This window comes from Leucoraja erinacea, chromosome 6 (genome assembly GCF_028641065.1).
Source record: "Leucoraja erinacea ecotype New England chromosome 6, Leri_hhj_1, whole genome shotgun sequence".
In the NCBI taxonomy this organism is placed as follows: Eukaryota; Metazoa; Chordata; class Chondrichthyes; order Rajiformes; family Rajidae; genus Leucoraja; species Leucoraja erinaceus.
In genome coordinates this window covers 1,058,867-1,083,600 of record NC_073382.1, presented here as the reverse complement: position 1 = coordinate 1,083,600, position 24,734 = coordinate 1,058,867, and the positions used below count along the sequence as shown (strand labels likewise).

At 45.6% G+C, this 24,734-nt stretch overlaps 1 protein-coding gene across 1 annotated transcript; it reads right to left on the bottom strand.

The window, feature by feature from the left end:
• Nucleotides 1–17,027: 17,027 nt before the first annotated feature.
• LOC129697791 (cytokine receptor-like factor 2) lies at nucleotides 17,028–24,076 on the bottom strand. The gene is made up of 3 exons (XM_055636419.1): nucleotides 23,738–24,076; nucleotides 21,971–22,055; nucleotides 17,028–18,536 (listed from the first exon to the last, which is right to left on the bottom strand). Exons 1-3 carry the CDS (start codon nucleotides 23,818–23,820, stop codon nucleotides 18,252–18,254), a joined length of 453 nt encoding a protein of 150 aa, XP_055492394.1. The 5' UTR covers nucleotides 23,821–24,076; the 3' UTR covers nucleotides 17,028–18,251.
• Nucleotides 24,077–24,734: the final 658 nt, after the last annotated feature.

The window sequence follows — 24,734 nt, the reverse complement described above, 5'->3', positions numbered from 1 at the left end:
TTGGGATGAGGATAGGTGATTGTGAGTGGGATATTTGTTATACTGATTGTATTGGGAAGGGTGATTATAGGGTGATGGGTTGTATATATGACTAAGATACTGTATAGTATATGAGGGTTTTTTTATTTTCTTTTTTTATTTTTTCTCTCTTTTTTGTATGGCTTTGTAAATATTTGATTAGCGTATAATAATTTGGTGTACATATAGTGGCTGGTGTACATATGGTGTACATAAAGCTGCTAAATTTGTATAAGATAATTACAAGCAGTTGAATAAGGGGTGGGAATTAATAAGCTTTGGCTTCTTCCTGCTCCTTTTCGGACACATACATAGAAACATAGAAACATAGAAATTAGGTGCAGGAGTAGGCCATTCGGCCCTTCGAGCCTGCACCGCCATTCAATATGATCATGGCTGATCATCCAACTCAGTATCCCGTACCTGCCTTCTCTCCATACCCTCTGATCCCCTTAGCCACAAGGGCCACATCTAACTCCCTCTTAAATATAGCCAATGAACTGGCCTCAACTATCCTCTGTGGCAGAGAGTTCCAGAGATTCACCACTCTCTGTGTGAAAAAAGTTCTTCTCATCTCGGTTTTAAAGGATTTCCCCCTTATCCTTAAGCTGTGACCCCTTGTTTGGACTTCCCTAACATCGGGAACAATCTTCCTGCATCTAGCCTGTCCAACCCCTTAAGAATTTTGTAAGTTTCTATAAGATCCCCTCTCAATCTCCTAAATTCTAGAGAGTATAAACCAAGTCTATCCAGTCTTTCTTCATAAGACAGTCCTGACATCCCAGGATATAAATACGATTTCATTTATTTATTGATATTGTTTATGACACTTTATAAATGTTCTTGTTTTGTTTTTTTTGTGTGTTTCACACTTGCTTTTTATTCTTTTATTCTGTTCGAAATAAAGAATTACATTAAAAAAAAAATTAAAAAATGTTCAATTAAAGATAGTCCAAGTGTCTCCAATGAGGTGGACGATTAGTCAAGACAACACTCCAGTAGCCGGGAAGAAACTGTTCCTGAATCGGGATGCGTGCGTTTTCGTGCTTCGGCACCTCTGGCCTGATGGGAGAGGGACAGATACAAAGTATTCGTTGTAGTCCCCAATGGGTACTCTTTGTCCAATGTGGCGTCACCGTGAATTGGAGGCGCAGTGACACAAAAGTCAAATAGCCTCCCTCACACTTCCAGCCATTCAGAATCAATCCTGATGCCAATCCTGCCTTTACTTTCGTTTAGTCTAGAGATACAGCGCGGAAACAGGCCCTTCGGCCCACCAAGTCCATGCCCTACACTAACGGCATGGTGGAGCAGTGGTAGAGTTGCTGCCTTACAGCGCTGGAGACCCTGGTTCAACCCTGACTAAGGATGCTTGTCGCTATGGAGCTTGTACGTTCTCCCCATCACCTGCGTGGGTTTTCTCCGGGATCTCCGGTTTCCTACCACACGCCTGCAGGAGGACGCCATTCGGTCCTTCGAGCCAACACCGCCATTCATTATGATCATGGCTGATCGTCCCCAATCAATAACCCGTGCCTGCCTTCTCCTCATATCCCTTGACTCCACTAACCCCTAGAGCTCTATCTAACTCTCTCTTCAATCCATCCAGTGACTTGGCCTCCACTGCCCTCTGTGGCAGGGAATTCCACAAATTCACAACTCTCTGGGTGAAAACGTTTTTTCTCACCTCAGTCTTAAATGGCCTCCCCTTTATTCTAAGACTGTGGCCCCTGGTTCTGGACTCGCCCAATATTAGGATGTACAGGTTTGCAGGTTGAATGGCTTGGTAGAATTGTAAATTGTCCCTAGTGTGCGTTGGTGTGCGGGGATGATTGGTCAGCACGGACTCGATGGGCCGAAGAGCCTGTTTACGCACTGTATCTCTAAACTAATCTAAGCTAAACTAACACTATCCCACACACAGCAGGGTCAATTTCCAATTTCAATGAAGCCAATTAGCCTACAAACCTGTGCGTCTTTGGAGTGTGGGAGGAAACCGGGGTAAAACCCACGCGGTCACGGGGAGAGCACACAAACACTGTAGCTACAGTACCCGTAGTCAGGACCGAACCCGTGACTGTAGAAAATTTGCACATGTTCCACGTGATCAATTGGTGCTCCAATTTCCTCCCACATCCCGTTAATGTGTGTGTTGATGAAGATAATTGGCCACTGGAAGTCGCTCCTGGGGTCGTTTTCCTTTCCTTTGAAATAAAATGCCCATTAAACACTATGCAGATATTTTAATTTGTTCAGCCTCCACACATGTTCTGACATGAAACTTCTGACCCAGTCTGTCTTGTCAATGCCAGTGTTTGTGCTTGATGGTAGCTTTTCTCGGCTTGTACTCGCTAGAATTTAGAAGATTGAGGGGGGATCTTATAGAAACTTACAAAATTCTTAAGGGGTTGGACAGCCTAGATGCAGGAAGATTGTTCCCGATGTTGGGGAAGTCCACAACAAGGGGTCTCAGTTTAAGGATAAGGGGGAAATCTTTTAGGACCGAGATGAGGAAAACATTTTTCATACAGAGAGTGGTGAATCTGTGGAATTCTCTGCCACAGAAGGTAGTTGAGGCCAGTTCTTGGCTATATTTAAGAGGGAGTTAGATGTGGCCGGTGTGGCTAAAGGTATCAGGGGGTATGGAGAGAAGGCAGGTACAGGATACTGAGTTGGATGATCAGTCATGATCATATTGAATGGCGGTGCAGGCTCGAAGGGCCGAATGGCCTACTCCTGCACCTTTTTTCTACGTCTATGTTTCTATGTTTCTCCCAGCCCAACTTATTTAGAGTTTCGAGATTCGAGATACAACATAGAAGCTGGCCCTTTGGCCCATCGATTCGGTGCTGACCAATGATCACCCCTACACCAGTTCTATGGTATCCCAGTTTCACATCCTACACGCCAAGATCTAACTTGACACTCTACGCCGAAGGGCAGCTAGCTGGCGCAGCGGTAGAGTTGCTGCCGAACAGCACTAGATACCCAGGTTCGATCCTGACAACGGGTGCTGTCTGTATGATCTGTGCATGTTCTCCCCTTGACTGCATGGGTTTTCCCCGGATGCTCCAGTTTCCTCCCACATTCCAAAGATGGGCAGGTTTGTAGGAGAATTGGCTTCTGTAAAATTGTAGGATAGAACCAATTAGATTTAGCTCCTTGGGTCAAAGGATTTAGGGGATATGAGGAAAAAGCAGGAATGGGGTACTGAATTTGGACGATTAGCCATGATCATATTGAATGGCGGTGCTGGCTCGAAGGGCCGATTGGCCTACTCCTACACCTATTTTCTATGCTTCTATGTTTCTAACATGTGTACGTGAGATCATTGGTCGCTGAACACTTGGTGGGCCAAAGGGTTTATTAAAACATTCGGGCAATTTGCAGGATCCTATTGAGTGGAAGTTTCATCACTCAACAAGCAGAGAGAAATAATTATTTCACCAAAGAAGAAGTGGAGGATTTGAGGCTTATTGCCTTTACTTAACTGAAGGTAGAACTCCTCACCTGATTAGTACGGGTGTCTGGGGTTATGAGGAGAAGGCAGGAGAAGGCAGGGGTTCAGAGGGATAAATAGATCAGCCATGATTGAATGGCGGAGCAGACTGGATGGGCCGAATGGCCTAATGCTGCTCCTATCACATTTGCAAAAGCACCAGGGTAAGCGGATGATGTGTCATGTCCTGCAGTGCTGCAAGCCAAGAGCTGAGAAGCAATTTGTGTAAAATTCCTTTTGAGCTAGATTAGACACGATGGGATGAATGGCCTCCATTCCTGCCAACACCCGTAAAAAATAAATGCAGTCCCTTCCGCTGAGGCTTAATGGGAGCAATTCCCAGACGTGGACCTTGACAGACCTATGTACTACATCACGCATTTTGCATGTTCAACAAAGACTTTGACAACATTTAGGAGAGGAAATCAGATGTTCTCCACCCGACAAAACCACAACGAAGGAAAAGTTGCTGAATGAACCAAAATATTTGGGTGGGCGTAGAAACATAGAAAACAAATAGCTGCAGGAGTAGGCCATTCGGCCCTTCGGGCCAGCACCGCCATTCAATATGATCATGGCTGGTCATCCTAAATCAGTGTCTCGTTCCTGCTTTCTCCCCATATCCCTTGATTCCGTTAGCCCGAAGAGCTATATCTAAAGGGCCTGTACCACGAGCATGCAACTGCATGCGGCAAGCGCGGCCAGACCGGAAGCGGGGGCCGCGCGGAGGTCGAGTGATCCCGTACAAGTTGACGTGAAGTTCGAGCGAAGTCCGCGGGAAGTTCGCACTAGGCGTACATGGTCAAGACGCTGCATATGGCGTCAAAATGCTGCGTACGCCCATCGAGGCGCTGCGTACGGCCTCAATACGGCTGCGAGCCGGCAGGCCGTTGCCGCGCGGAATTTTTTAACAGTGTCAGTTTTTCGGAGCCCCGCGCGATGTTGGGACCAGCTCCACACAACTCCATACGGCTCCGGCGATCGAAGTGGGACCGGCCCCGCGAGGCCGTACGTCTCAAGCGACCACGTTAGGTCGCGCTTGCCGCTTGGAGTCACATGCTGGTGGGACAGGCCCTTTACTCTCTCTTGAATACAAGCTAATCCAGACAGAGAAGTGGAATATTTTTCTCATAGAAAATAGAACATAATCTTATTTCAGTCTCATTACATCAGTAGTAAAGTTCCACAAACATTTACCAACATATCATTAACAAATTCTGCTGAGACGGAATAAAGTAATAGAGGTTTTGGCTGTTATAACTATATTTTACATTGAGTTGTGCTTTCAGATTCCCTGTAACAATAAAGCAATCATAGAAACAGCTGACCTAGGAGTAAATCAAATAGCACATACCATGACTAATCCATTAAAGATGTTTCATCTCGCGCGACGTACAAAAATAAAATGGTCCGTTTTTAATCAGAAAAATATTACCATCTGTTCTAAAGAGCTCATTTGCTTGGGCCAACAAAGAAATCATTTCAGGAAACATTTATTTCCAATTTAATTTTCAAAGAGATTTTTTATAACATTTCACCTGCTGAAATGTTTTTTAAACTCGTAGGATCACTGGATGGTAGGCGGATGACAATGCAACTCTGACAGCAAGCACAGTACTGATGGAACGAATGGCCTGCCAGAACAATTCTGTGACTGTTCTCAGTCGTACTTTGTTTTCTGTAGGTACCGGGAACACCCAGCAATGCCTCGACTTCCTTAGAAGACTTAAGGGCCTGTCCCACTTGGCAATTTTTTTCGGAGACTGCCGGTGTCGTATCAGTGTCGCCAAAAGATTTTAAAATTTCAAAAATCCAGCGGCGACAAAAAAAATGTTGCGACACTTGAAAAAACAGCGCACGTCAGTACGTCATCACGCCGTGTCATGCCGCTAATTTTTCAGTGATCTGAAAAAAAGCACCAAGTGGGACAGGCCCTTTAGGAAGTTCAGTGTGTCCCCAACAACTCTCACCAACTTCCACAGATGCACCGTTGCAAGCATTTTATCAGGATGCATCACAGCTTGTTTTGGGAACAGCTCCATCCAAGTCCACAAGAAATTGCAGAGAACCTTGGACGCTGCTGAGACCATCGCACAAACCAAACTCCCTTCCATTGACTCCATTTACATCTCACGCTGCCTTGGCAAAGGTCAGCAACGTAATCAAGGACGTGACAACCTAGCCACTCCCTCTTCTCCCCTCTCCCATTGGACAAAAGTGTGAAATTGCACACCACCAGATTCAGGGACAGTTTCTTCCCAGTTGTTATCAGGCAAGTGAGCCATCCTACCAACAACTAGAGAACAGTCCTGACCCTCTATCTATCTCATGGCAGACCCTCAGACCATCTTTGATCAGATGTATTGGCTTTATCTTGTACTAAACGTCATTCACAATATTTCCTTTATCGTGTATCTGTCTACTTTGGATGGCTCGATTGTAATCATGTATTGGCTTTCCGTTTTCTGGTTAGCATGCAACAAAAGCTTTTCACTGTACCTCGGTACACGTGACAATAAACTAATGACTATGACAATGTTTGGTTGTCCAGGTCCGTGAATGATTGGGGCAGCCGAATTTCAGCCAGCGATGGTGGCCGAGTTCTTTCTCATAGACTCGTAGAAAAATAGGGGGAGGCCATTCAGCCCTTCAGGCCTGCCCTATCATCCAACATGGCTGATCCTCCACTTCAGTTCAGGGTTAGTAGATTAATTGCCACTGTAAATTATCCCAAGAAAATATGTGTGTCGTAGAATCTGGGGAGATTTAGGGTGGCACGGTGGTGCAGCGGTAGAAGCACCGTCTTACACCGCCAGAGACCCGGGTTCGATCCTGACTACGGGTGCTGTCTGTTTGGAGTTTCTACGTTCTCCCTGTGACCGGGAAGCGTCAATTTCCTCCCACACTCCAACGACTCCAAAGGTTTGTAGGCTAATTGGCTTGGTGTAAATGTAATTTGTCCCTTGTGTGTGTAAGATAATGTTAGACAATAGACACCAGGAGTAGGCCATTCGGCCCTTCGAGCCAGCACCACCACTCTTAAGGTGTTGGGCAGGCTAGATGCAGGAAGATTGTTCCCGATTTTGGGGAAGTCCAGAATAAGGGGTCACAGTTTAAGGATAAAGGGGAAATCTTTTACGACCGAGATGAGAAAAACATTTTTCACACAGAGAGTGGTGAATCTCTGGAATTCTCTGCCACAGAAGGTAGTTGAGGCCAGTTCATTGACCATATTTAAGAGGGAGTTAGATGTGGTCCTTGTGGCTAAAGGGATCAGGGGGTATGGAGAGAAGGCAGGTACAGGATACTGAGTTGGATGATCAGCCATGATCATATTGAATGGCGGTGCAGGCTCGATGGGCCGAATGGCCTACTCCTGCACCTATTTTCTATGTTTCTATGTTTCTATGATCATGGCTGATCATCCACAATCGCTACCCCATTCCTGCCTTCTCGCCATTCCCCTGACTCCACTAACTCTATCTAACTATCTCTTGGAAGCATCCAGAGAATTGGCCTCCACTGCCTTCTGAGGCAGGGAATTCCACAGATTCACAACCCTCTGTGTGAAAAAGTATTTCCTCACCTCCGTTCTAAATGGCTTACCCCTTATTCTTAAACTGTGACCGTTAGTTCTGGACTCCTTCAACATCGGAAACATGTTTCCTGCCTCTAGCATGTCCAAACCCTTAATAATCTTTTATGTTTCAATATAGATTCCCTCTCATCCTTCTAAATTTCAGAGTATACAAGCCCAGCCGCTCCCTCAGCATACGACAGTCCCGCCATCCCGGCATTGCAGAATGTGGTGTACATTGCATGGTCCGTCACTATCTAAATGGCAAATGAAGTACAACGGGATCTGGGGGTCCTTGTACATCAGTCTATGAAAGCAGGCATGCAGGTACAGCAGGCAGTGAAGAAAGCGAATGGCATGTTGGCCTTTATAACACGAGGAATCGAATATTGGAGCAAAGAGGTCCTTCTGCAGTTGTACAGAGCCCTAGTGTGACCACACCTGGAGTATTGTGTGCAGTTTTGGTCCCCTAATTTGAGGAGGGACATTCTTGTTATTGAGAGAGTGCAGCATAGGTTTACAAGGTTAATACCCGGGATGGTGGGACTGTCATATGCTGAGAGAATGGAGCAGCTGGTCTTGTACAGTCTGGAGTTTAGAAGGATGAGAGGGTATCTCATTGAAACATTTTAAGGTTGTTAAGGGCTTGGACACGTTAGAGGGAGGAAACATGTTCCTGATGTTGGGGTAGTCTAGAACCAGGGGCCACAGTTTAGGAATAAGGAGTAAGCCATTTAGAACGGAGACGAGGAAATACTTTTTCTCACAGAGAGTGGTGAGTGTGGAATTCTCTGCCTCAGAGGGCGGTGGAGGCAGGTTCTCTGGATGCTTTCTAGAGAGAGCTAGATAGGGCTCTTAAAAATAGCGGAGTCAGGGGATATGGGGAGGAGGCAGGGACGGGGCACTGATTGGGGATGATCAGCCATGATCACATTGAATGGCGGTGCTGGCTCGAAGGGCCAAATGGCCTACTCCTGCACCTATTGTCTATTGAATGCTGACCTCCTCACCAGCAAAATGAATGCCCTCAATTGGGTAGAGGTGAATCGGACAGTACCCTAGCCTATGGAAGGATTGTTCAGAAGCCTGATAACAGAGGGGAAGAATCTGTTCCTGAGTCTGGTGATACGGGCTTTCAAGTTAATTACATTCGGCTGGTCGGAAGCAGAGAGAAGATGGAATGAATCAAGTGGGACAAGTTTTTAATTATGTTGGCTGCTTTCCCAAAACAGCGTGAAGTGTAGGTGGAGTCAATGGTGGGAAATCTGGTGTGTGTGATGGACCGGGCCGCATCTACATCGCTGCAATTTCTCACGGTCCGGGGCAGAGCTGATACAAACCAAGCTGTAAGGCAACCTAACCATATGCTTTCCATGGTGCATCTGTAGAAGATTGTAAGTGTCACTGGAAAGGTACGGAATTTCCTCAGTCCACTCAGGAAGCAGAGGTGTCGGTGTGTTTGTGTGTTGTGGAAATAATTCTCACTATAATCTCAAGGAGGACAAGAAATCTATCGAGCAAACTTCACAGAGCCGTTAAGAAACATAGAAACATAGAAATTAGGTGCAGGAGTAGGCCATTCGGCCCTTCGAGTCTGCACCGCCATTCGATATGATCATGGCTGATCATCCAACTCAGTATCCCATCCCTGCCTTCTCTCCATACCCCCTGATCCCTTTAGCCACAAGGGCCACATCTAACTCCCTCTTAAAACCAACCAATGAACTGTGGCCTCAACTACCTTCTGTGGCAGAGAATTCCAAAGATTCACCACTCTCTGTGTAAAAAATGATTTTCTCATCTCGGTCCGAAAAGACATCCCCCTTATCCTTAAACTGTGACCCCTTGTTCTGGACTTCCCCAACATCGGGAATAATCTTCCTGCATCTAGCCTGTCCAACCCCTTAAGAATTTTTAAGTTTCTATAAGATCCCCCCTCAATCTTCTAAATTCTAGCGTGTACAAGCCGAGTCTATCCTGTCTTTCTTCATATGAAAGTCCTGCCATCCCAGGAATCAGTCTGGTGAACCTTCTCTGTACTCCCTCTATGGCAAGAATGTCTTTCCTCAGATTTGGAGACCAAAACTGTACGCAATGCTCCAGGTGTGGTCTCACCAAGACCCTGTACAACTGCAGTAGAACCTCCCTGCTCCTATACTCAAATCCTATTGCTATGAACTTTAGTTAAGAATGGACCTGTACATCTGCGGCAAGAACGTCAGTGTTCTTGGTTTAGTTTAGTTCGGAGGTACAGCGCAGAAACAGGCCCTTCGGCCCACCAAATCCATGCCGACTGGCAATCCCCACACACTTACACTATCCTACACACACTAGGGCCAATTTTACATTCATACCAAGCCAAATAACCAACAAACCTGTACGTCTCTGGAGCGTGGGAGGAAATCGAAGATCTCGGAGAAAACCCACGGAGGTCACGGGGAGAACGTACAAACTCCGTGCAGACAGCTCCCCGAGTCAAGATCGAACCCGGGTCTATGGCGATGCAAGGCAGCAACTTTAATGCTGTGCCATTGTGTCGCTCCTTAGTTTAGTTTAGTTTAATTTAGTTTAGAGATACAGCGTGGAAACAGGCCCTTCGGCCCACCGGGTCCGCGGCGACCAGCGATCCCCGCACATTAACACTATCCTACACACACTAGGGACAATTCTTGTTGGCCCAGTGGGGCGGGTGGAGTTGAGCTGGAGTTGCCGCTTCTCTGAGCTGGCTGTGGGCCTGTGGGCCGCTGCTCTGGGCCTGTGTCCCGTCGTTCCGGGGTCACCCCGCACGTCTCGGGGATGGGACACTCAGGAGAGGGGGGGGGGGGACTGGGACAGGGACAGTCCAGTGCCGGTTCGGTAGCGCTTGCGGCGCCGTTGACGTGGGTTCGATTCTGGCTGCGGGTCTGTGTGCGTGTGCGTGCAGCTGCCGAGAATGTCCCCCACTGGCATCTGTCCCTGCTCTCCCGCTACCTGGCTCCCCCGTTCCTCAGATTAAATATATTTTTACACATAAATCATGAATAAAGATGAGAATTTATACAGAGTTTATTGTTTGGTCACTTTTTCTTTATAGCGAGTGACCTTTGACAAATCCCATGATTCCTTGCGTTTTTCGGAATACCGAACTCGCTTATTGTTAGAATTATAATAGATTGTTCCTCTTAAGTCTCACCGACTTTAATAGCTCAGAAACTTGTTTGTTTCAATGCATTTTTCCATTGCCTTTGTCACACACAGTTGTCAGACATGTTTAGATGATATCTTGACCGGATCAGTTCCTGATTGATTACAATAAGTCTTTATCAGTGCATCCTTTCTAACGAACAACACGGGAAATGTGAAGCTATGGTGTTTCAGGTAAGTCAGATGTGGTTAAGATAAAGGGGAAGTGTAGCAGCAGTTTGCATGTGACTTTATCTGATGTGAGACCTGGAATGATAACCCATTCTTTTTCCAATGCACATTTGATCAAAGTAAATTGCATTCACATCTTTTTTTCACATCTCTGGGCACTTTGAGGTATTTTACAGCGAGTGAAATACTTGCAATGAGTCATCCCAGCAACCCGTTATCTCAACCCCCAGCTCATACAACTTTGCTTCCAAGTTGTTGAATCTGCAAGATGAGCACAGAGTACTATACATGGATAGGACAGGGTTGGAGGGATATGGGCCAAACGCGGGCTGGTGGGACTAGTGTAGCTGGGACATGTTGGCCGGTGTGGGAAAGCTGTGCCGGTTTCCACACTGATACATTCTATGACTCTTTGTCTCGATGAGATGAACTGAGATATCTTCCTTCTTCCATCTTCGGTATCACAGTGGCGCAGTGGTAGAGTTGCTGCCTTACAATGCCAGCGACCCCAGGTTCGATCCTGACTACGGGTGGGCTCTGTGTGGATTTTGTACATTCCCCCCATGGCCGCATAAGTTTGCTATTGTTTAGTTTAGAGATACAGCGCAGAAACAGGCCCTTCGGCCCACCGGGTCCGCGCCGACCAGCGATCCCCGCACATTAACACTATCCTACACACACTGGGGACAATTTTTACATTTACCAAGCTACTTCCCCACAGCCTTCAGGCTATTAAACCTGGCTCGGACAAAACTCTGATCATTAATAACATTTTATTTATTCATGTGTGCGTATATTTATATAATGGTATATGGACACACTGATCTGTTCTGTAGTCAATGCCTACTATGTTCTGTTGTGCTGAAGCAAAGCAAGAATTTCATTGTCCTATCAGGGACACATGACAATAAACTCACTTGAACTTGAACTTGAACTATTAACCTACAAACCTGTTCGTCTTTGGAGTGTGGGAGGAAACCGAAGATCTCGGAGAAAACCCACACAGATCACGGGGAGAACGTACAAACAGAACCCGTAGTCGGGATTTAACCCTGGTCTCCTGCGTTGCATTCGCTGTAAGGCAGCAACTCTACTGCTGCGCCACCGTGACCGTATTCCGGTTTTCTCTCACATACCAAAGACATTCAGGTTTGCAGGCTAATTGGCTTCGGTAAAGTTGTAAAGCGTTCCTAGTGTGTAGGATAGTGCTAGTGTGCGGTGTGATCGCTGGTCAGCATGGACTTGGTGGGCCCCTGTTTCTGCACTGTATCTCTAAAATCTAAAGCATGAATATTCAGACGACCACACCCATTATCTCCTCGCTGACAAGTGCCTGAAGCTAAAACCTGACTACTTGTATTACAGGAGTCTGCCTCGAAAAGGCAGCCAGCATTATCACAGACCCACACCAGCCTGGCCCTGCACTCATGTCATTGGGAAGGAAGGATAGGAGCCTGAAAACTGTATCATACAGGTTCAGGAGCAACTTCTTTCCCACAGCCATCAGGATATTGTACCACTACAACCTCCAAATAAGCTCTGAGCTACATAGACGGGGGCATTGGTTTTATCTTTTAGCACTATTATTGTTTGTTTTTATGTGTCTGTACATTGTGTGTATCATATATGTACATATATATGATATACACACACTGAACATTTTTTCTCCTTTACTATGGGTCGAAGGGCCGAATGGCCTCCTGCACCTATTTTCTATGTTTCTATGTTAATGTGAACTTGATAACTGTACCATGAAGGCCACAAAACAGTACAACAAAGATCTTGGGTAGTAATCTATTGAGTAGACGCTGGCAAATCATTTAGTTTTTCTTTCTGGTCATCAAAAGTATCCATAATATCTTTATTGAGATTATGTTTGCATATTGCACGTGCGGACGCTCTTTGTGGACTACAGCTCTGCTTTTAATACCATCCTTCCCCACAAACTGGTGGACAAACTGGGGGACTTGGGACTTCCACACTCCACCTGTACGTGGATAAATAGCTTCCTGCCGGGTCGCAGCCAGAGAGTCAGAGTGGGCCATCATACATCCACGGCCCTCAGCCTCAGTACCGGCTCTCCACAGGGCTGCGTACTGAGCCCCCTGCTCTACACCATCTACACACATGACTGCACCCCCGCCCACCACAGCAACACCATTGTCAAATTTGCGGATGACACTATGGTGGTGGGACTCATCTCCGGGGGGGACGAGTACGCCTACCGGGATGAGGCGGAGCAGCTGACGGTGTGGTGTGAAGAAAATAACCTGCTCCTCAACACCTTAAAGACAAAGGAAGTAATAATAGACTTTAGGAAGAATAAAATGGACATGGTACCATTGATTATCAGAGGGGACTGTGTGGAGAGTTGTACAGGGTCTTGGTGAGACCACACCTGGAGTATTGCGTACAGTTTTGGTCTCCAAATCTGAGGAAGGACATTATTGCCATAGAGGGAGTGCAGAGACGGTTCACCAGACTGATTCCTGGGATGTCAGGACTGTCTTATGAAGAAAGACTGGATAGACTTGGTTTATACTCTCTAGAATTTAGGAGATTGAGAGGGATCTTATAGAAACTTACAAAATTCTTAAGGGGTTGGACAGGATAGATGCAGGAAGATTGTTCCCGATGTTAGGGAAGTCCAGGACAAGGGGTCAGAGCTTAAGGATAAAGGGGAAATCCTTTAAAACCGAGATGAGAAGAACTTTTTTCACGCAGAGAGTGGTGAATCTCTGGAACTCTCTGCCACAGAGGGTAGTTGAGGCCACTTCATTGGCTATATTTAAGAGGGAGTTAGATGTGGCCCTTGTGGCTAAGGGGATCAGGGGGTATGGAGAGAAGGCAGGTACGGGATACTGAGTTGGATGATCAGCCATGATCATATTGAATGGCGGTGCAGGCTCGAAGGGCCGAATGGCCTACTCCTGCACCTAATTTCTATGTTTCTATGTTTCTATGAGAGGGTGGCGGATTTCCGCTTCCTGGGAATCCATATTGAGGAGGACCTGACGTGGAGCGTGAACACCACTGCGCTGCTGAAAAAGGTCCAGCAGAGACTGCACTTCCTGAGGGTGCTCAGGAAGAATAACATCACTCAGAGACTGCTGCTGTCCTTTTATCCGTGCTCCATTGAGAGCATACTAACATACTGTGTATGCGTGTGGTACACCAGCTGCACAGCGGCTCAGAGGAAAGCGCTCCAGAGGGCTATTGACAACGCCCAGAGGATTGTCGGCTGCCCTCTCCTTACCTTGGAGGACTTACACAGTTCCCGCTGCATCAAAAAATCCCAGAGTATCATAAAGGACATTTCCCACCCCGGACACTCCCTGTTTGAACTGTTGCCGTCAGGCAGACGGTACAGATCTACAAGGACAAGGACGAACAGACTAAAAAACAGTTTTTACCCCACTGCTATAAAAGCACTAAATGTAGCCGCCAAGGAACGCAGGGGCGAGACATACTAAGGGACTGTGGTACACTTTGAAATCGACAGAAGGATGGAGGGTTGGGTGTTTATGCGTGCTATTTTCATGATATTTATTTTAGTTGTTTATCTTTTAATATTTTATCTTGTATGTATCGTTAGCTTTTAGAAATGTTTGAATGGTGCACTGACTGGCTGACATTTTAAAATTTCGTTGTACATGGTTCATGTTACAATGACAATAAAGAAACTATTCTATTCTATTCTATTCATATTCTGTTGTGCTGCTGCATGGCACGGTGGCATAGCGGTAGAGTTGCGGCCTTACAGTGCCAGGGTCCCTGGTTCGATCGTTTATTGATTATTTAACAGCATCAGCATGTTTAAATCTATGTCATGACTGTATGCATTATGAATGTTTTTCCTCATTTTGTCAATGAGGCAGTTGTGGTTGTGTAGACTTGTTTTCTCATGGCATGAAATCACAGAGCTTTGAAATCTTCACGTAGTCACTCACGTGACTCCGAAGTAAAATAGTAAGATTAAATGAGAACTTACCAGTTTGAAGTTTGATCTTTATTTTATGAGGAGTTACAATGAGGGATTACGTGCCCTCCGCTCCCAGCCCTCGTTAAGCTCATCTGGTAGTTCTAGTCTTCTTTCATCTTACTATCATAATTCAGTCACTGTTATTATTATCTGTGATTTCACACCGCTGCTTTGAAGATTGACGCACGTGTGGCTGAACGGGCCTTCTTCACGTATTCCCTCATCGTAACTCCTCATTAAATAAAGATCAAACTTCAAACTGTTAAGTTCTCGTTTAATCTTACTATTAAACTCACCATCAAACAAACTGTGAACAATAACAGCCTATTGAACTTTGTCTGTTTATTTATTGAGTATATATATATGGTCTATGGTATATAATAATAATAATAATAATAATAATAATAATAATAATAATAATAATAATAATAATAATAATAATAATCTTTATTTATATAGCACTTTTCAACAAAACCAGTATTTGAACCAAAGTGCTTTACAGAGATTGATTAAATTAATTGAACAGATCAAATGTCAATAAATTCATAAAAACAAAAAAGAGAAAAAAGAAAAAAGACACAGAACAGTACACTATAGAAATCAACATGAAACGTCCCCCCACAGCAGAATTCACTGTGAGGGAAGGCACTAAAAATATCCAGTTATCCCCCTCATAGTCCACCCGAGGTCGGGGTCTATATGTGGCCTCCTCAGCCAACTCGAAGTTCTCAGGCCCTCTGCCGCGAAGCTGGATCATCGGCGTCGGGTGAACATTCTTCAGCGGCCTGGACTGAAGTGGCCGCTTCCTCCCTGAAGACTGCAATGTCCAAAGTTCTCAGGCCGCGCTGGCCGGGCCTCTGACACTGGCGAACATATAGACACCGAACGTTTATCTCCTGTTCTGTATTATGTTTACATATTCTGTTGTGCTGCAGCAAGCAAGAATTTCATTGTCCTATCTGGGACACATGACAATAAAACTCTCTTGACTCTTGAGCCGTTTAAGGGGCTGTGCCACTTGGGTGACCTAATTGGCGAATTTAAAATAGTTTGAAAAAATGACATGTTGAAGACCTCCTTCGACTATGCAGCAGACATGGTGTACCTGAATGGTGGCCGATTAGGAAAAGGGGAGATACAACACCAGTCATTGAAAGTAGGCATGCAGGTGCAGCAGGCAGTGAAGAAAGCGAATGGTATGTTAGCATTCATAGCAAAGGGATTTGAGTATAGGAGCAGGGAGGTTCTACTGCAGTTGTACAGGATCTTGGTGAGACCACACCTGGAGTATTGCGTACACTTTTGGTCTCCTAATCTGAGGAAGGACATTCTTGCCATAGAGGGAGTACAGAGAAGGTTCACCAGACTGATTCCTGGGATGTCAGGACTTTCATATGAAGAAAGACTGGATAGACTCGGCTTGCACTCGCTGGAATTTAGAAGATTGAGGGGGGGATCTTATAGAAACTTACAACATTCTTAAGGGTTTAAGAGGGAACTGCAGATGCTGGAGAATCGAAGGTTACACAAAAAAGCTGGAGAAACTCAGCGGGTGCAGCAGCATCAATGGGCGAAGGAAATATTTCCTTCGCTCCATAGATGCTGCTGCACCCGCTGAGTTTCTCCAGCTTTTTTGTGTAACCAACATTCTTAAGGGGTTGGACAGGCTAGATGCAGGAAGATAGTTCCCGATGTTGGGGAAGTCCAGGACCAGGGGTCACAGTTTAAGGATAAAAGGGAAATCTTTTAGGACTGAGATGAGAAAAACATTTTTTACACAGAGAGTGGTGAATCTCTGGGATTCTCTGCCACAGAATGTAGTTGAGGCCAGTTCATTGGCTATATTTAAGAGGGAGTTAAATGTGGCCCTTGTGGCTAAAGGGATCAGGGGGTATGGAGAGAAGGCAGGTGCAGGATACTGAATTGGATGATCAGCCATGATCATATTGAATGGCGGTGCTGGCTCGAAGGGCCGAATGGCCTACTCCTGCACCTATTTTCTATGTTTCCAAGACCTCCTTCCACCTCTTTAGACTATGTTGAAGACCAGCTTTGATTAGCTACGAGTAGCTACGACTAACTTTTGGAAAATTGGACACCGAATAGTGGAGCGTGACGACGATCTCCTTTGACCTCCCTTTGACCTCCCTTTGACCTTCCTTTGACCTCCCTTTGATTAAAATGAAGTCTATCTCCGACTATCGTCGATTACCTATGACTAACATGCCGACCTACTACGACCTACCTCGACTAAACCTACGAGTAAAATAAATATTGTTTTTTTCCATGGCGACCTTTTTTTTACTCGTGGGCAATGTTTAACATATTGAAAAAAATGCAACGACCTAGCTGAGGCCTCGAGTATGTGGAGACCACTCTCGAGCATGAAGATGAGTTACGAAGAGTTTCAAAGACCTCCTACGACCTTGTGTCGCCAATGAGTCGAGGGCAAACTCGCCAGAAATCACGCATTAGGTCGCCCAAGTGGGATAGGTCCATTAGTTTAATTTAGTTTAGAGGTACAGCACGGAAACAGGCCGTTCAGCCCACCGAGTCCGCACTGGCCAGCGATCACAGCATATTAACACTACCCTACACACATTAGGGTCAATTTACACTGAAACCAAGTATACCAACCCAAGTCAATTAACCTACGAACCCATGCACTAGTTCTATCCGACACATTAGGGATAATTTACAGAAGCCAATTAACCAACCAACCTACACGTCTTTGGTAAGTGGAAGGAAACCAGAGCACCCGGAGAAAACCCACGCGGTCATTGGGAGAACGTACAAACTCCATGGAGACAGCATTGAGCTATGGTCAGTATTGAACCCAGGTCTCTGGCACTCTAGCATTCATGTTGAGCTTCAGAACTGTTTGAATTGAATGGCAACTCTTTAATTCACAAGATATTTTTTAAACAGCCCTTCTCTTACTTCACAGCTTGCAATCCTTCCTAACTCTATAAACCTTTAAGATCCTGTTTTTAATTTCACCTGCATTCCTAGTTTTCATTATATTACAAAAAAGAATACACAAAATGCTGGAGTAACTCAGTGGGTCAGGCAGCATTGCTGAAGAAAATGGACGTGATGTTTCATGTCAGAACCTTTCTTCAGACTCGAACCGAAATGTCATCAATCCATGATCTCCAGAGATGCTGCCTGACCCATTGAGTTACTCCATCACTTTTTCTGTTAACCATCATCTGCAGTTCCTTGTGCTGTAAGCGCTGTAAGGCAGCAACTCTACCGCTGCGCCACCGTGCTGACCAGCGAACTGCAAGAGCCTTCTGAAACTTTAGTTCTATAAACAAAGCCATCGATATTTAGAACGGAGACCAGGAAACACTTTTTCTCACAGAGAGTGGTGAGTCTGTGGAATTCTCTGCCTCAGAGGGTGGTGGAGGCAGGTTCTCTGAATGCTTTCAAGAGAGAGCTAGGTAGGGCTCTTAAAAATAGCGGAGTCAGGGGACATGGGGAGAAGGCAGGAACGGTGGGTACTGATTGGGGATGATCAGCCATGATCACATTGAATGGTGGTGCTGGCTCGAAGATTCAGATTCAGATTCAGATTCAGATTCAATTTAATTGTCATTGTCAGTGTACAGTACAGAGACAACGAAATGCATTTAGCATCTCCCTTGAAGAGCGACATAGCAAACGATTTGAATAAATAAATTGAAGGGCCGAATGGCACCTATTGTCTATTGTCTATTGATATTACATTCTGGAACTCCTTCTGTTTCATATTGACATCCAACTGTGGTGCAACTTATGTTTTAAAACAAAAACATATTCTTTACCTAGCGTCCGTCTCATAGTCTAATGTACATGTTGGCATCCATGACAATTGCAGACATGTTTATAGTGTCAGTGTGATGGACCAGCAACTGGTTGGTGCATGTTGATGCATCCTCTCTGGAGCTCTCACTGTTTTCATTCATGCTCTGTGGGGCAGGCTCCTTGCTTCCACTCATATCCGCGGGAGAATCCTCACACTCTGTCTTCACTCTCACCGCCTCCTCTTCAATCTGGCACTCAACTGGAATACAGTTTGACTGGCAGTCCACATTTAGATCTTTAGAAGCACCGATCCATTCCTTCAGTAAAAGTTGAAAGATTTACGACAGTTACTGATCCAAGATTGTATTGGGTGTTTTTTTGTATTGTATTCAATTTATTGTCATTATCTCATATTAGAGACAACGAAATGAATTTTCCTTACAGTCAAGTATCATAAAAATAAATAATAAATATATAAAACATATTGAAGTTTAAAAAAGCACTAACACAGAAATCAACGACACAACGTAACCACAACACAACACAGTGGCATCTCCCGGTGGCTCAACACTTCAACTCCCCCTCCCACTCCGTATCGACCTCTCTGTCCTGGGTCTCCTCCATGGCCAGAGCGAGCAACACCGGAAATTGGAGGAACAGCACCTCATATTCCGTTTGGGGAGTCTGCATCCTGGGGGCATGAACATCGAATTCTCCCAATCTTCTTAGTCCTTGCTGTCTCCTCCCCTTCCTCATCCCTCCTGCTGTCTCCTCCCATCCCCCAGCCTTCGGGCTCCTCCTCCTTTTTCCCTTTCTTCTCCCCCCCCCCCCCCCCCCCCCCCCCCCCGATCAGTCTGAAGAAGGGTTTCGGCCCGAAACGTTGCCTTTTTCCTTCGCACCATAGATGCTGCTGCACCCGCTGAGTTTCTCCAGCTTTTTTGTGTACCTACAGTGGCACCAAAGTTGAGGAAGGTACCATAGCCCAGCCAGCCTCCCCGCCGATCTTCCCAGATGTTCACCCGTGGTCGGGGCCTCCTGAGCACCTGCAGTCGCCACCACGGGCGGCTCGATGCTCAGGCCCTCACGCCGGGATGATGGTACACCGACGCCGAACCACGACGGAGAACATCCTCACCGGCCCGGACCTCCAGATCAGCCCAACCCCGCCCAACCCCGACGACTATTCGCTCGCTGGCCACAGAGGCAATTCTACAAACTCATATTACAATCATTCCATGCACTTAAATCTCAATTCCTACAGCAACATTGATTAATACGGGTTTCAGGGGTTATGGGGAGAAGGCAGGAGAGTGCGGTTAGGTGGAACAGATAGATCAGCCATGATTGAAATGCAGAGTAGACTTGATGGGCCGAATGGCCTAATTCTACTCCAATTCCCTATGGCCTTATGAACACTTCTTACTTTAACTATGATTCCCTTATCGTGCATCTACACACTGTAAATGTATCGATTATAATCATGTATCGTCTTCCTGCTCACTGGTCATCACCCAACAAAAGCTTTTCACTGTACCTCGGTACACGTGACAATAAATTAAACTGAACTATTTATTCAATACAATGCTGGAGTAACTCAGCAGGTGAGGCAGCATCTCCGGAGAGAAGAAATGGGAATGAATAATATTATTATCTATTATTTATTAAGCTATAGTTTAGCTTAGATTTACATTGCGGAAACAGGCCCTTCGGCCCACCGAGCCCATGCCGACCATCGATCCCTGCACACTAGCACTATCCTACCTATCCAAGGGGCAATTTATATTTATACCAAGCCAATTAGCCTCCAAACCTGTACGCCTTTGGAGTGTCTATCTGTTGGAGTGTTCATACTGTTGGGTGATAAGGTACTCAAATGGAAAATGTGGTGCTGTACCTCCAGTTTGCATGTGGCCTCGCTCTGGCAATGGAACAGGCCCAGGGCAGAAATGCTGTTCAAGCTTAATGCTCAATTGCTTTTTGACATCAATTAAATGAATTTGTGAGGTTTGAAGAGATAGAAAGGACTGCCAAATGGTTGAGATGAGGTAGACAAAAATGCTGCAGAAACTCAGCGGGTGCAGCAGCATCTATGGAGCGATGGAGATGGTCAACGTTTCGCTCCGAAACCCTTCTTCAGACCGAAGTAAATGGGATGAGAGGTGATTTATTTATTTCCAGAGGACGGGAACACATCTTTTGCAGGTCAGGCCACATCTTTTTGTGTCGTTAGCAATTTCAGGCCTCATATCTGATGAAGGATGTGCTGGCCCTGGAGAGGATCCAGAGGAGGTTTACGAGAATGATTGAGTTAAAATAAGATGAGCATTTAACCTCTCTGGGCCTCTACTCGCTGGAGCTTAGAAGGATGAGGGGGTACCTCATTGAAAGGCACTGAATAGTGAAAGACCTGGATAGAGTGGATGTGGAGAGGATGTTTCCATTAGTTGGGGAGCCTAGGACCAGAGGCATTAAAGGGCGTTCCTTTAGGAAGGAGATGAGGAGGAATTTCTTTGGTCACAAGGTGGTGAATCTGTGGAATTCATTGCCACAGAAGGCGGTGGAGGCCAAGCCAATGGATATTTTTAAGGCAGAGATAGATAGATTGTTGGGTGGTATGGGTGTCAGGGGTAACGGGATTATGGGGCAGGAGAATGGGGTTAGTAGGGAGAGATAGTTGAGACACGATTGAATGGCGGAGTAGACTTGATGGGCCGAATGGCCTATATCTGCTCCTATCACCGATGAACTTATGTGGAGTGCATATTTTGAGCATTGACCATTTGGATTGAAGGGCATGTTCCCCTTCTATAATCTCAATAAAGACATTATGGATACTATTGATAACCAGAAAGAAAAACTAAATGATTAGCCAGCATCTATTCAATAGATTACTACCCAAGATCTTTGTTGTACTGTTCTGTGGCCTTCATGGTACAGTTATCAAGTTCACATTAAGATAGAAACATAGAAACATAGAAAATAGGTGCAGGAGTAGGCCATTCGGCCCTTCGAGCCTGCACCGCCATTCAATATGATCATGGCTGATCATCCAACTCAGTATCCTGTACCTGCCTTCTCTCCATACCCCCTGATCCCTTTAGCCACAAGGGCCACATCTAACTCCCTCTTAAATATAGCCAATGAACTGGCCTCAACTATGGCAGAGAATTCCACAGATTCACCACTCTCTGTGTAAAAAATGTTTTTCTCATCTCGGTCCTAAAAAACTTCCCCCTTATCCTTAAACTGTGACCCCCTTATTCTGAACTTCCCCAACATCGGGAATAATCTTCCTGCATCTAGCCTGTCCAACCCCTTAAGAATTTTGTAAGTTTCTATAAAATCCCCCCTCAATCTTCTAAATTCTAGCGAGTACAAGCTGAGTCCATTAACATGGATCCCCAACAAATTAATAAGGAGCTTGTATAGAAACATAGAAACATAGAAAAATAGATGCAGAAGTAGACCATTCAGCCCATCGAGCCACACCACCATTCAATATTTTCAAGGCTGATCATCTAAAATCAGTACCCCGTTCCTGCTTTTTTCCCCATATTCTTTGATTCCATTAGCTCTAAGAACTAAATCGAATTCTTGCTTTAAAACATCCAGTGAATTGGCCTCCACTGGCTTCAGTGGCAGAGAATTCCACAGATTCACAATGTTCTCTGGCCATGCTACAGCCTGGGTGTGGAGGATACAAGAACAAAGGGCTGGGTAGACTAAAATAATTTAATACACTCGGTATTACCTGGAAGTTGCCATTGTAATCATCAAAGAGGTCATTGAAGACACGTTTTGGATCTGGTATTCCTGGAAAAAGCAGGGACTTTACCCTAAACACATAAATATGATCAGTCCCACATTCAGAGACAGATGAAGCAGGTTCACAATTGTTTAACGCGAGAGTTGGAATCGTTCCACAGAGTTATAAAAAGCTGGAGTAACTCAGCGGGACAGGCAGCATCTCTGGAGAGAAGGAATGGGTGACGTTTCGGGTCGAGATGTCTGAAGAAGGGTCTCGTCCCAAAACGTTACCCTTCCTTCTCTCCAGAGATGCTGCCTGTCCCGCTGAGTTACTCCAGCTTTTTGAGTCTATCTTCGGTTTAAACCAGCATCTGCAGTTCCTTCCTACACATGCCATAGAGTGAACAGCATGGAAACAGATCCTTTGGCCCAACTCATCCATGCTGACAAAGATGTCCCATCTAAGCACGTCCCATTTGCCTGTGTTCAGCCGATATTTCTCCAAGCCAGGCATATGGGACTAGCTGAGATGGGACATCTTGATCACAGGGAGGACGTGCAAACTGGGGTTAGGAGGGAGAGATAGATTTGCCATGATTGAATAGTGGAGTGGACTTGATGGGCCAAATGGCCTAATTCTGCTCCTATCACTTATGATTTTATGATCAGCATAGACAGCACACAAGCAGGATCGAACCCTGGTCTCTGGACAAGTAGGGCCGAAGGGCCTGTTTCGGAGCTGTGTGATTCCATTCCTTGGACAATTTAAGAACCAAGAGTGGTGGCTGTGTGGAATGAGCTCCCAGTGAAGGTGGTGGAGGCAGGTTCGTTTTTATCATTTAAAAATAAATTGGATAGTTATATGGACGGGAAGGGAATAGAGGGTTATGGTCTGAGCGCAGGTAGATGGGACTAGGGGAGATTATGTGTTCGGCACGGACTAGAAGGGTCGAGATGGCCTGTTTCCGTGCTGCAATTGTTACATGGTTATATGGTTTAAGAGTGGAACCTGCAGAATTTTTTTTTAAATTCTTTAACCATATAACCATGTAACAATTACAGCGCGGAAACAGGCCATCTCGGCCCTTCCTAATCCGTAACGAACACTTATTCTCACCTAGTCCCATCCACCTGCACTCAGACCATAACCCTCCATTCCTTTCCCGTCCATATACCTATCCAATTTATTTTTAAATGATAAAATCGAACCTGCCTCCACCACTTCCACTGGAAGCTCATTCCACACAGCCACCACTCTCTGAGTAAAGAAGTTCCCCCTCATGTTACCCCTAAACTTTTGTCCTTTAATTCTCAAATCATGTCCCCTTGTTTGAATCTTCCCTACTCTTATGGAAAAAGCTTATCCACATCAACTCTGTCTATCCCTCTCATCATTTTAAAGACCTCTATCAAGTCCCCCCTTAACCTTCTGCGCTCCAAAGAATAAAGCCCTAACTTGTTCAACCTTTCTCTGTAACTTAGTTGCTGAAACCCAGGCAACATTCTAGTAAATCTCCTCTGTACTCTCTCTATTTTTGTTGACATCCTTCCTATTATTAGGCGACCAAAATTGTACACCACCCTCCAGAATTGGCCTCACCAATGCCTTGTACAATTTTAACATTACATCCCAACTTCAATACTCAAACTTCTATACTTCTATACTGAAACTCTGGCTTAGATAACTGTAACAGAGTGATCGCTGTTCGTTGTGTCGGGGAAGACAACGAGACACTTATGACAACTCCCTGCTCATTAACCCTTCACTTACCTCTTCATTCGACAGACCACGCAAACAAATATGGCTAAAACTAGAGCTGTCGCTGGCAGGAAAACCAGGAAAATTGTCCTCATCCCCGGCACGGGACATGATTCTGGGGGAACAAAATGAAGGATTGTATTAAATAATCCGCCTGGGTCAAGGCGAGATGGAGAGACTAGTGGAAGTCAGCGGAACCATCTAGGCTACACCAGTACATCGATGACTCCATGGACGTCCCTGGCCAGGACCTGCCCCCGAAAGCAGTGGACAACCCTCAACCGCTTGAGGACTGGCGTCGGACGCTATGGAGTAGCGATGAAGAGGTGGGGCCTCGTGGACAGCGCCTCCTGTGAGTGTGGGTACCCAACACAGACAGTGGAGCACATGGTCACCAGTTGCCCCAAACACCGGCCACCCAATGGTGAACGAGGTCTGATTGACCTGGAGGATGACACGTTGGCCTGGCTCGCCTCAACGGAGCTACAGGTCTAAAAGACACACGACAGAAGAAGAAGAAAAAAACATAATTTATCAATGTCAAAGAGTGGAAACCTTTGTGTTCGCCTGACATCAGTGGTAGGTAAGATTTTGGAGTCAATTATAAAGGATGAGGTTGCACAGTATTTCGAAGTTCACGATAAAACAGGCCAAAGTCAGCATGGTTTTGTGAAGGGAAGATCTTGCCTGGCGAATCTGCTGGAGTTCTTTAAGGAAGTTAATAGCAGATCAGACAGAAATGATGTTCGCCTAGATTTTCAGGCGTTCAATAAAGTGCCATTCATCAGGCTGCGAGGGAAGATGAGAGCCCATGGTATTAATGGGAAGATACTAGCATGGATAGCAGGTTAGCTGGATGGCAGAAGGCAAAGTTGCAATAAAAGGCGCTTTTTCAGGTTGGCTGCCAGTGACTAGTGGAGTTCCACAAGGGTCGGGGCTGGGGCCACTTCTCTTCACGGTGTATATTAATGATTTAGACAAGGGGATTGAAGGCTTTGTGGCCAGGTTT